At 38.1% G+C, this 14,101-nt stretch overlaps 1 protein-coding gene across 4 annotated transcripts in view; it reads right to left on the bottom strand.

Annotated features, from left to right (window-relative positions):
• Positions 1–14,101, bottom strand: part of klhl29 (kelch like family member 29) — a 275,637-nt gene that overhangs the window by 5,729 nt on the left and 255,807 nt on the right. For all 4 annotated transcript variants that reach the window (XM_082148568.1, XM_082148567.1, XM_082148569.1 and 1 more), the window contains one exon: positions 641–834. In XM_082148568.1, the coding sequence (XP_082004694.1) occupies positions 641–834 (194 nt within the window). The remainder of the gene's footprint in view (positions 1–640; positions 835–14,101) is intronic.

The following is a 14,101-nucleotide window of genomic DNA, read 5'->3' as shown; positions in this document are numbered from 1 at the left end:
TATTGCATTAAATACATTTTAACGTATACAACCTTATTGTACAGTATTACCGCTGCATCTCCAGTGCCAGTTAATATACAGTTGAGTATAATGGATGTAAAAGGTCTCATTTTAGTTAGCTATTTCATATGATCTCCAAACAGTGATGAACTCTGTGCTGTCTGTGTGCAGCTACATTTAAACATACTCGTTACAACTATTAGAGATGATCACGGGAAGACGAGCATCTCTGATTAAAGGTTGGACAAATGAAAAATAATCCATGTTTATCTGTTCCACGGACTGCATGCAACTTAATTTAATTACCAAGTTAATGTAGTTTATGAAATGGCTTTTATGATGCCATAGCACAGCAATCGCTGAGTTAATTGAAGCCTGAAAAACCTCCTACTGCAAGTAAAGATGTTGAGTCCCACTCTGCCATCTCAGTCCTGCTGTTCTTCTGCTACGATTGAGCCCATGAGCAAAGCAAACTACCTCATAAAAGCCTTTCAAGAAGCCAGAGCACATATACAGAACCACCTTCTGGTGCCGTGTTGACAAATACCTGTTTTTAAATTGTCTTTGGGTGGAAATTCAGATGCACAAATTAACAATTTCCATTAGTGAATTCCTGTAAATTCCCAAATGATCTACTTACCGATCATGGGGGACTCTATAAAGCTCCAGGTGTTGGTCTGCGGGACGTAAGACTGCAGAACACCAGCTGAGCGTCCAGCCTCGTTCACACCGCCGAACACGAAGATCTTTCCTCCACATACGGTGGCAGCTGCCGAATGAACAGGCTTGGGAAGCGGCGACACGGTCTCCCACTGATTTGTGATGGTGTCGTACCTGAAGGAAACAGAAGGGACGCGTTGCTGATATTGGTATAGTTTTAGTCCCAACAGACATTTTTCACAATGTGTCCCAAAAAAGGCCCAGGATTTGCAGATGTGAGTGCTTTATTGTGAACAGGACGCATATAAAAACAACACTATATGCAAGGTTTCTCTCTCTCTCTTTAACCATTCCAGTTGTATCTGACTCTTGGTGATTGTATGGCCATCTGTTGCTGTAGATAGCTCTATGCAAGAGATTGACCATGAATTTTCTTGGCAATGATTTTTCCTGGGGTATGTTGGGAGGTATGTACTGTCATATCTTTCCCCAAACCTCCCCATTGCATGGCTCAGGACTCACACACACACCTATGGATAATTTAGTGTCTCCAATTCACCTAAACTGCATTTTTTGGGATTGTGTGGAAACCGGAGCACCCGGAGGAAACCCAAGCCGACACATTGAGAACATGCAAACTCCACACAGAAAGGCCGGGACTGGAACCGGAGACCTTACAGTGAGACAACAGTACGACCCACTGAGCCACTGTAAGATGGCAAGTTACAAACTGCAGTTGCATGATATCAGCAGGGTTGTGCAAAATTCAGAATTGAATTTTGAAGGTTTGGCTCTCTTTCAATTCATTAGTGTAAATAAGTGAATTGGCCAGAGTTTGAACTGGATTGCAATTAAAAGATATGCATTCTGGGATTCTCACATGATGCATTCTGGGAAATTAAGTGCTTTTCCACCCTGGACAACAAATTTTAAGTAAATAGAAATAGAAATGATATATTTATCAGAAGTTAAATTAAAAACTATTTAACAGAAGTTTATCTATCAAAAAAAAAAAAAAAAAAAAAAGTAATATGCTCGATTTATAAACAGAAGTTAATGCTAATTTATAAAAAAAGGATGAAATATATAGGCTAAATAGGTGGTATTTCAAACATCCATCCACCCATCCAACATTGTCAACATTCAAACTGCATTTCTAGTTAAAAAATAGTTAATCAATGTGAATTTCAATTCATTTTGATTCTATTCCAACCCGATCTCACGCCAATTCGTACATATTTTACAAGGTGGCTAATTCGTATAAATTCATACGTTACGAATTTGTAAGATTTTTGCTAAACCGTACATATTTTACCAGTTGCCAAATTCGTAGGAATGACCTACCCCTGACCCCGCCCCTAAACCTATACCCATCATGGGGTTTAGACAAATTAGCCACCTTTTACTCACTCAGACGAATTTGTACGAATTGGTCGTGAGATAGCGTTGTTCTATTCATATTCAAAATCAATTCTGCATCCTGTTTGCTCCCTCAATTCAAATTTAAGTTCAATTTAAAATCCATTCAGTGTGGAATGTTGCACAAGCCTTGATATCATGAAATGTCTAATGAAACGGCCCTTCTGTTAATGAGTCACGCACATTTCCACGTACAACCCAGCAGAGCCCTCCAACCATACGGTGGAACACGGTTCCTCATGTCATGTTCTGCCATGAGACTCATGAACAGAGAGCAGTCCATCTGGAGAGCTCATCCTCAGCCATTGTTCTCAGGATCAGTAATCAGGCCTCCGTCGCTCCTAATAGCTCTCGCTGACAACAGAGAGAAGATCCACCAACACGTGCTACAGCTTCAGCCTGCGTCTGTCTCATGCTGGGGTGAAGCCGCTGAAAAGGTCACCGCCATCGGCTGAGTCAGCTTCAGGGAACGTCTCGAGAACAGTTGCTGAGAGTATCGGACAATGGTTGGCGTTTAGGAAAATGCTTTAGCTCTTGCGGCTATTGATTAACTATGCAATGAATCAAACATCTGAGGACATGGAACACAATTATGAAGCGAATGTAACTGATTACTAACCGCAGATACTTTCTGTATGATAAATGCTTGAACAGCTTTGCCAATATTTCAATTCACTGCAGGCAACATTAGTGGAGGTATAAAGATGATGAGAGAAAGAATACAGCAGACAGGAAGAGAAGCCTTGGGCTACAAACACATTAGCACAGCTAGCACAAATCGACTGAGACCGCCGCAGCCATCAAATAATGCAAAAAGCCTGCAAGTAATGACAAGTGACTCAACTATCTAGAGTTTACCTCTGACAAGTCTTACTTTTTAAGTGCACACTTCAATAAGATTATTGTCTCCAGTGTTTTGACACAAAAAAAAAACTGCTTTTTGTTGTTTGTTTTGTCCCATCGGTCTTATTTGTTGTCTGTGATTTACTATTGTAGTTGCTGAACATTTGTTATATATGTCTGCACTGTTGTTTCTTTACTTCATTACCTCTCCGCATAACATGTAATAACCATAACATCAACTTTGAGTCCTTGAATATTGTACACCTTTTTACAACAATTTTTTTAAGGCATTAGATGTATAAATCCAATGTTTTCCCATGTTAGAACAATTAAAAATGTTTGACAGACTATTATCTATCATAATAAGAAAACACCAAAAGTAGCTAGTTTAAAACACATCGAATGTCTCTATAAGCCCTTAAAAGGAGATCTTTGGCCCGTCCCACCCCAGACGTCTTGACCTTCTCAACTACAATTGAAACAATGGTTTAATAATATTTTACAGTGTCCTTGTTACATATGTTACATGTACTTACCACAGCAATAACAGTAAATTATGCATAACTACATGCAAGTACATGTTGTTAATTAATATTACTCAGTACTTTAATATATAATTACAATGACACCTTAAAATAAAGTTTAACCCAAGATTCATATGTCAGATAAAAAAATTATAATAATAAATTTAACTTCTTAATTATATTTACCAATAGCAATAATGAATTGTCATTGAATGAATGTCATTTATTAATTTATACACAGATTCTAGTGCTGACACATAAAACAGCTCATATAATTGGTTTAGTTGGACCTCATGAGGGTTGATGATCACCTCAAGCACCTCATTTCATTAATATCTGTTTTAACCCTTTAAGACCGACGGGAGCGCCGGCGCTCCCGTTTGCGTGTGTCTGTTTAAGAGCCTATAGAAACTGAAACCAAATGGCTAGCTCAATAACTCTTTTTGCATACAAAACCAGAGATGTAACATGTTCAGATCAAGCCTCCAACATGCTCCTGTTGCGTTCTTTTCACCCTCTAATGAGTCTGTACAAATTGCGTAATATGCGTTTACAAAAAAAAAACCACACAAAAATGCATTGCACGTCTTTGCACACATGTTCTGTAGATGTGCGATTGATAGTTACATCTTCCGATGCTCATTGACGTATCACGTTCTGTGCACTATGACCCCAAAGGTTGTCACATGTTGTGACGTCACACGCTGCGTCATTTGACCATGCGTTTGACTCCCATTTGCTGTACTGGTATGTTTCTTTCTTTTCGTTATTGTCTTTTTATCATTGCTTCATTTTATCATTTATTTCTCCTTTACACACTCACAAATACACTTTTACAAATGCAAGCACATTCACACATACGCGCGCGCACGTAACATAGTCTAAACGAAAGTACATGGACGCGGATGTTTTGGCAATACTAATTGCGTCCGATGAAGATGAACTCTCCGTCTGCTCATCGGCTCCAGATTCCGTTTCAAGGACGAAGCCGACTTTCTTGAAGGAATAGATCCGTCCCAGGAAGAAAGCCAGGTGTGCAGCCAAAGAAAGAAATGACGTGCAGTGCATTGTGTTTTTTTTCTTTTTTTTCTTTGTTTTTCTTTTGTTTTTGTAAACGCATATTACGCAATTTGTACAGACTCAAATGAGTGTATCTTAGAAACTAATTTATGTAAACAGTTCAAATAAATTCTGTATAGTTTTAAATTGTTTTATCAGGAAGAAAGCCAGGTATGCAGCCAAAGAAAGAAATGATGTGCAATGCATTTTTGTGTTTTTTGTTTTTTGTTTGTTTTTCTTTTGTATTTGTAAACGCATATTACGCAATTTGTACAGACCTATAAATGAGTGTATCTTAGAAACTAATTTATGTAAACAGTTCAAATCAATTCTGTATAGTTTAAAATCGTTTTATGCACGTTTTTCACATTGACAAGTTTGAGGTTGGCATTTATCAAATTTCTGTATTGAATAAAACATGTAGAAAAAAAATATGATTTTTTTTATTTTTTATTTTTATTGCACTTTTGAGATATTTATCTAGTTACTATTGATTTATTACAAATATAGCCTTCAAATGGGGAAAGTAAGGATTATTTTGATGTATGGCATATGAAAATGCTCAAAAGAATGACAGCACAGCATGTAAAAATACAAAGATATACTCTGGCAGAACTGTTCTATGGTAGGTCATAAAGGGTTAAAAAAAAAGAGTTTTGGCCTCTATTTTAGTAGTTTATTAATGGAAAGTCTCTTCTACTCTTGATTGTGAAAAATACAGTAAAACAGTAAGTGAAAGATTATTACAATTTAAAATATCTGTTTTCCATTTGAATATATTTAAAAAAAAAAAATTTTTCATGGTGAATTTTCAGCATCATTACCCCAGTCTTCAGTGTCACATGATCCTTCAGAAATCATTCTAATATGATGATTTGCTTCTCAAGAAACATTTCTGAGTATTATCAATGAAGGTATTTTTTAGCAAAACCATGATTCTTTGATGAATAGAGTGTCTTTACTGTCACTTTTGATCAATTGATTAATAAAAGTATAAATTTCTTTAAAAAAAATCTTACCGACCCCAAACTTGTGAATGGTAGTGTATATAGTTCAAAAATAATCCAAGTTAAAACACAGTATTGATCAGCTTCGTAGCTCGACCTTTACAGGCCTGTGCGCTATAGAGACGACTATGAAGGGAAAGCAATGAGAGTGAGATGGAGTGAACAAGGTATGAAGCACATAATGAGACCATATCCACTATCGATGTTATCCGGTTGGATGCTCCGGGCCCGACCGGCATATAGAGGCGATCTGTTCTCCATGATGATATCATCAGTGCTCCTGTAATTATAAGAGCTACTGTACTGTGACCCACATTCAGCCCCTCACAATCCACACTCTATTTAATCACATGAGAGCCGGAGGGGAGGGGGAGGATCTGATTGGCTGCTTTGATAACCTGTGGGCCACTGGGAACCAATGAGTTCAGTCGGAGGAAGACGGTGATACGCATCCAGCGATGAGGGCTGTTCAGAAACATGAATAGAAAATCTCCTCTTGCTCGCTCTGATAAAGCCAGTGACTTTGAATTACGGCGAAAGTGTGGGACGGCACTTCTGAGCTTCTTCCGTCCTTGACAAACCAGCTTATCTCTCGCCCCTCTCAGGTGTTTTCACACAACACAATTTCAGTCAAGGGTCAAGTTCATTCACTTGCCATGCCAGCGGCATAAACACGCTAACGGTTTCCATTGCACAACGAGGACTGGAATCAATACGTCAAGAGTGTCTGTTGTGCAGCATTAACCAAATGATCAGATTTTACACATCAATCATCATAACCGCTCCTTGAAATCTCTCCAGTGCCGGACACACACCTGCAATCTGCAAATTGAATTCTTTGTTAATGTGCCATGGTGATACATTTCATTAGTCTGTTGGGGGAAAATGTTTATTGTGATGACCAGTAGTAGTGTTTGCCAAGCCAAGCATCCTCGTAAGGTTTAACAACTCCTATCTCATCCTGTACTATTTTGTGGGACATAAATGATACCTTGCTTATGCAGCTATAGTAAGAAACCACACAGAACACCTGCAACACTCTAGCAAGATCAGTGCTATCATTAGTGTTGTTTGTATGTTATTACGGTATATATATATATAAACAATTTTAAAGGTTAATATACACTAAGTAACTTTTGTCCCTCTAACAAATAAAAAAAAACTGCATGAATTTTGTGGAAGAACATTATTTTGGTTGTGCTTCGGCTCTGTGTGACTGTGTGGATGAATATGGTTATCCTGCTGTTCATAAAACATTCACTATAGGCTTAAGAGATAGAACCAGATAGAACCAGTTGGAAAGGATCTCAAGCTGACTAGCTGAAGACGTTACTGTAGCTTTAGCTATTAATAGACACAGTACTTCCTTGAAAATAAATTCCAGAACAGCGCTACAGCAACCATAATGAAATGACCCTTCACAATAGATAATGCTTTACGGTGAACTCTGTTAGAGAGCTATATATTGCAATTTATCTGTTCGATAAAATACCTCTCTCACCTGTTGAGTAATAATAATAATGCTATCTCCGCATCGCTCCACAAAATGTCACCTCAGTTCTCGCCATCTCCGAAAAGTCAAGGTAATGTTGATTCTTGTTTTATTACGAGCTGTCTCTTTTTGCCAGCAGACTCTCCTCTGTTTGACGTTTGTTTAAAACATGTGATTCCCCAGAGGTTGGAGATTTAGCTTTCTCACTCGTTGTGACAACTAACTAACCTATACCGCTCCCACACCATACACGCTCGCGTCAGAGTAGCCGGAGCAACTTTTCTCTATTTACGTATATGACGAGACACACACGGGCGAGTGACATATGTACGCAATTTCCAGCGAAAACCATCCTGACAGGTCTAAAATATAAACAATAGGCTTACCATAGTGAAATTAGGGTAAGATAAAACACGTTTTGAAAGAAGGAATGATGATGTAAAACAAAAAAACGTTGCATAGTGTGCCTTTAACAATAATAACACTGCTTAATATCAACAGAACACTCTGACATTCTGCATAGCAACACTTGAAACCACACACTCTAGCATCGTGGTGGGAACTTTAATTAATAATCATTAACATATTTCATATAACTGCTGTTGCCATTTTATAAAAGAAATGAGCCCCGAGAGGCCATTATAATGATTTTACAGCATTTAAGAGAGTTTTCAGCTTCACGTCATGCCTAATTACACTCCTTTTCAGAAGCAAAATCACTGTAACACTGTCTCTCATTTATTGCTTTAATCCACGCACAGTATATTCATGTAGGATTCAATACATTTAATAGTTTAAAAACTATTTCATTTAGACAATAAAAGCAGGATGCATCTCAACTTGCCAAGGATAACACAAAGTCTTCTTTTCATTGTGGTCTTTGTAATTATAAAATAATTATAGGCATCTGGCATGTAATAAATAAATAAACAGACAGAAAACACTTTAAACTGCATCATAAAAGAAGTTTTTCTAACAAAAACATTTTTTATATTTTAATTTATATTACTCTTTCATCAGAGGTTTTGTGAATATATAAAATCACTTTTTTTGCACTTGTGGATTTTCATACAAAATAAAGCAAATATTAAATATTTATATTGTTTAATTTATATAATATGTAATAAACTTTATATAATACAATGTTTATCTGATTATTTGTAGCATACAATTTTTTCAGCAACTTTTATTTCATCATTTTAATCTGTGTTATTAATTTGAAGTCTTTTTTAATTTCTTCTTAAATCAAGTTTCCAACTTAGTTTTAGTTAGCAATTAACCCTGCTCTGTGCACAGAAACTCTGCAGGCGTCCAAAAACTACTTTTAGCTCTTTTCTGAGAGCATTAAAATAGATGTATGTTTTTTGAAAAGAAGACTTTGATGCCAGAATAAGACACACGCTCACCTTTGTGGCCCGTCACAATAAATAAACAGCATACGACGGACTTAATTTGCCGCCTGAATCTTGTTTCACGCAGGCTAAAGCGGTTTGTAATTGAGGTTGCGGCCCCACACACAGACGTCACTGACGGCTTCTGCTTCACGCTGGATGTTCCTCACACGTACACGCCACTGCAATTAAACTTGTGTCTTTTTTATTTCAAGGTAATCAGCACAGGAGATGGGTTACGCATTAGCGTTCCTGCAGTGAAATGCTGTAATGCGAAAGCATTTGGATGCAGTGATGTCACAATCTCAGCGTGATTTATTGCAAAATCTTGCAGCGTTGTGTAAACAAGCCAGCTGATTTCTCTCTTTTTTAATTGTTTCTGTTTAGTTTCTGCTAAGAACGTCTTGTAAACCAGGAGGGGAAACGCTGGGGTGCATCAGAGCTCTCTGACTCTAACAGGCTTCCCTGCATTTGAAAGCAGCAGACGTTTACAGTTACAAACGCTGTACCTGTCACCGGGATCAGAGGTTAATTGTCCGGGGACACTGCGGGATGACAGCAACGATCTTCAGCCTCAGTTGTACTTCTTGGAGAATAGACTTGCCAATTCTCTTTGGAAAAGAGGTGACCTTTGCTTCTTGAGGTCTTTATAAAGGTCATCCAATTGGACACGTGGTCCAGTTTGTCAGTTTTGAGGAACTGCTGCGATACGAGCTATACAGGATCTAAGAAACATGAATGCCAGGCCTTGCTAGATATGCAATTGTCTGAGATTATTAGTGTCCAGTTAAATACTGTGTCACTTTGAATACGGGAGTGGTTCTAGGATGTTTGATCTGACTAAAATATTGATAAAAAATTACAAACATCCAAAAATAAGAACCCATGTGAGTAAAAACCAATTGTTAAGAACTCGTCAGAGCTCTGTTATTAATTATCACTTCATTTATTATTCTGATATAATCAAATAAATTAATATTTCTAACTGCATTTACTAAAACCAAAATATGTATCAAAATATATATCTAAACCAAAACACATATTTAAAATATGTAAACATGCACAGGAGAATAATTAAAAAAGGGAAAAAATATATGTTCAAGAATCATTTTGGAATCAGATCAATGGGAAAAATGGGAAGAATTGATCAAATCAAAAGGTACCTAAACAAACTAAACAGAAATATGTCCATAAGATAAAAATGAATTAATCAAAACCTGCTGGAGCCAAAGCGAACTGTAAAGTACATTTGAAAAAAAAACAAACAAGGATATCAACCTTGGCACAGAATGTCTCTGAACATTTTAATTAGGATGCGTGTTATCTGGTGCGCTGCTAATAACTTCATCGCTGTCTGTAAATTAATTATTTAGAGCTTCTACACTTTGGTCAAGAATATTGACAGAAATCATAGTCCTATCAATAAATTAATAAGCTCTGGAGGGGGATGTCATTTCGGCTCATTTAAATTAACTTTTGGTTCATATACACACACACACACACACACATACATATGTATATATATATAAAGTTTAGGCCTCAAATATTGAAAAGTACAAATGCAATGTAATGACAAAAGCAGCCTGAATGCATACATATTATGTGTCACACTGCAACTCGCGTAAGGAAGCAAATAACCTTCAGAATCAAGCAAGAACTACCTGTATCACATTGAACCCTTTCCTAAGAAAGCATAAACCTGATCATTTGCCAGAAAAATGTTTCAGGAACATATTCAAACGTTGGCTGTTATTGATTTTAGTGGCCAGAGATAGCCTACTCAAGGACACCACACATTCAGAAAGAGGAAACACTGAAATAAACACACGAGGTCATGAAGCCAGTGTTATCATCAATACACCGATGAGCCGAAACATTATGACCAAATATGCTGTTGGTCCTCCGTGTGCTTCCAAAACAGCACCGGCCTGCCGAGGCATGGACTCCACAAGAGCCTGAAGGTGTCCTGTGGTTCCTGGCACCAAGACGTCAGCAGCAGATCCTTCAAGTCCTGTAGGTTGAGGCGGATTGAACTTGTTGGTCCAGCACATCCCACAGATGCATGATCTCATGTTCCTCAAACCATTCCTGAACAATGTGTGCAGTGTGACAGTGTGATTATCCTGCTGAAACAGGCTTCTTCTCCCAGAGAACACCATTGTCATGGTCTGCAATATTGTTTAGATACTGTAGGTGGCATGTGTCAAATATACGTCCAACTGGGCTGACCCAGGGTTTCCAAGCAGAACATTGACCAGAGCGTCACACACACTCCATCGTCGTCCCACAGTCCATCCTGGTGCATCACTTCCCCAGGTAAATGGTGCACACGTACACATGATGCATAAGAAAATGGGACTCATCGGACCAGCTGACTTTCTTCCTCTGATGCTCTGATCATTGTAGGCGCTTTGGACTATAGGGTCATCATGCACTCTGATTGGTCTATGGCTACACAGCAGGGTGTTGTGACACATTCCTCCCATAACCATTATCAATTTTGTGTGACTTGTGCCACAGTAGACCTTCTGTTGGCTCGGACCAGATGGGATCAGCCTTCGTTGCCCTCATGCATTAATGAGCCTTGGGCGCCCAACACCCTGTTTGTCCCTCCTCGGACACTGTTGGTAAATTCTCAGCACTGCTAACCGAGAGCAATACACAAGCCTTGCCGTTTCAGAGATACTCTGACCCAGTCGCCTAGCCATAACAATTTGCCGCTTGTCAAAGTCGCTCAGGTCTTTATTTCTGCCCATTTCTCCTGCATCCAACAAGTTGATTACGAGAACTGATTGTTTGCTGAGAACTATGAGAACTGATTGTCACCTGATGGAGTTTTGGTTCCTTGCCACTGTCGCCTTAGGCTTTTGGCTTGCTTAGTTGGGGACATTTAATATTCAACAATATTATTGACCTGCTTTCATTGACACTATTATATGAGAACTGAACTGAGCTGGACGATGACATAACCTTTTTCTCCCGAGCAGCCATATATACAAATGAACAAAATTAATAACTTTTTTAAAACAAAAATGAACCATCACTGAACTTAAGCTGGACTGTGACGCTATTTTCTTCTAGATCTGCTGTACAGCAGGAACAAACTTTGTTGCATTATTTTCATGTTAACACTGTAAAGCTGCTTTGAAACAAACTGTATTGTAAAAAGCGCTACATATAAATGAAGGTGACTTGACTTTCCATATAATCTACCCAGACCTTAATATGTGGCCTTGTTAGGAGATGATCAATGATAGATGCTTCGCCCGTGACTGGTCATAATGTTTTGGCTCATCATTGTACTGTACATTATAAAACTAAAATCTGCTTTTTAGTTTTGTTTGCAGTATTCATCAGATGTTCATGCCATCTGACATTACCTGCTCTTAAAGGGCCGGTACAATCAGCCCAAACAGATATGACTAGTAATCTCTCTGACCTCACCGATTTGTGATGTGGCTCTTCTAGGCTTCCAGTGGCGTGTGCAAACACTGTATCGGTTCTCAATCTCGCTCTATCACTGCAGAGGGCACCTTGAGCCTCCATCAGGAGAACTCTGCACAGCACTCGGACTTAATTGGATTTGTGCATCACACACAAATTGTGACATTACAACTCGACGGCGGAGTAGGTCATCCGCCAATTACCAAAGCTCACGGCGTGAGCCGTCGCGGCCACCGAAGCTCGCCTAAGACTTCATTACCGGCCCGGAGCTTCCCTTTTCATTATGTGCTGAATGAAGTGGTGCTTACCATACACCAAACATGCTGCTGTTCGACTCAGAGGACGGGGAAAAGAACAGCCTGGGACTGTGTGCGGTGTCTTTAATGAGTCTCAGAAATCTTTCAATGCTGCATGCCATCTGCTTTAAAGAAAGATACAGCTCCACATTACTGTGACTTTCAACTTTTCTCTTGATTGAATTTTACCATCCTCCAATTCATCACAGGTTGAAATGATGAGTACATCATTTACACTGGGGAAAATAAATTAAAATCAATGATAAAAATGACAAAATCTACATATCTATCTATCTATCTATCTATCTATCTATCTATCTATCTTTACATAATGCATATATATTTATCATGTACATCTACATTCTTCAACCATGTTGTGCTACAAATTAATTTAGTCATCACAACATGATAACCTACTACAGTATTAAAGAGAGATAAATATTTCTTTTCAGATCTGATTTATAATGCTCTGCTATCATTACATGTGCATCAACAACTCACTCAAATACACTCTTAAAGGGAAAGTGCTCTAAAAGTAATGCATCTTTGGTCATAATCTGTAGCTGTCCCTGCTGTCATATACATCCACTGATGTACAGCTGCAATATCAATTCATTAAAATAAAAGTTACACTACCGTTCAAAAGTTTGGGGTTGGTAAGATTTCTTTATGTTTTTGAAAGAAGTCTCTAATGCGCACCAAGGCTGCATTTATTTGATCAAAAATACAGTAAAAACAAACTATTGTGAATTATTATTACATATTAACATGACTGTTTAATATGTAGAAAACTCACAAGAAAAATTGTTATTTAATTATAGATGTCTCTACTGTAGTTTTTAATCAATTTATTGCATCCTTGCTGTATAAACAATTAATTTCCAAAAATGTACTGACACCAAACTTTTGTATGGTACTGTATATTCACTTCTCATAAAGAAAAACTACCACACAATCACACGTAAAATCCTACACAAATTTAAACATGCCATTTAAGTAAATTCAAGCACTTGAGTAGGTCAACCAGAATCAAATCAGAGAATAATTTTATGCCAGAAAGTAGCAATTCAAAGTGCTATTAAAATATTTGAATGATTTATGAGTATTTTTAAACGTATTTTCAGTTCTGACTTGTAATGAGCAAGTACTCCACTACAGACCTGATCTCACAGACTTCATAAAAACAGTACAGTCTAATATCTCGTGACAACCTGCATATCTCCTGGAGAAAACTGTGGATATTCTTAATCTTTCCTGCGGTTTTGTTGTCTCACCCCCTGTTTCTCAAGCACAAGCCGTACTTCCGTCAGCTTTCCACAGCTCGAGGGGCCGAAGGAAAGCAGGAAGAAACAAGAGAAATGAGTTGCCTGCCGGTGCAACTTGGAAATCTCCCAAACCATCAGCGAGTCATTTATCTGGCTGATGGTACACAGTCTCGCTCAGACATCCATTACTTCCACCAACCTAATACCCTCCTTGGGTGTAGCCGAAATATATCCCTGTCAAAGCACACATGACTGGAGACGTGACCCCGGGAGGCCACGGCTGCTCTGGGGTCAGTGAATATTCAGGGCACAGGCCTCTGTGAATGAGCTTGAGGTCCACCTTTGACAGAATACTGGAGCATGATGTTTAACATGACGTTAAATGAAGCGTTTTATCAGATTTTAGTCATTTTTTATGAAGTAAATTTCTCATTATTACTGAAGCAAAAGCTAAAAAGTTCCCACTTAACCTCACAATTTGCTCTGTTAAAACTAAAAAAAATTGGGCTTTCTTTGTTTAATGTGAAATGTACACTGATGAAAGTTTCATGTCGTAAAGTCACTGGGTGTTTTTGAGTTTGTTTAGAAGTTAGAAAGTATAGTTGCTGGATCTGAGAGGCTCATGGAGTTGAGTCTTATTAAATGAGTTTCACAAGAACTATAAATGTTTTAAAGTCCACCAAAATCCTTGAGCACAATTC

The sequence above is a fragment of the Leuciscus leuciscus genome, assembly GCF_965113295.1.
Source record: "Leuciscus leuciscus genome assembly, chromosome: 19".
Taxonomy (NCBI): domain Eukaryota; kingdom Metazoa; phylum Chordata; class Actinopteri; order Cypriniformes; family Leuciscidae; genus Leuciscus; species Leuciscus leuciscus.
The sequence above is the reverse complement of the archived record's forward strand: the minus strand, read 5'-3'. Positions and strand labels throughout refer to the sequence as shown.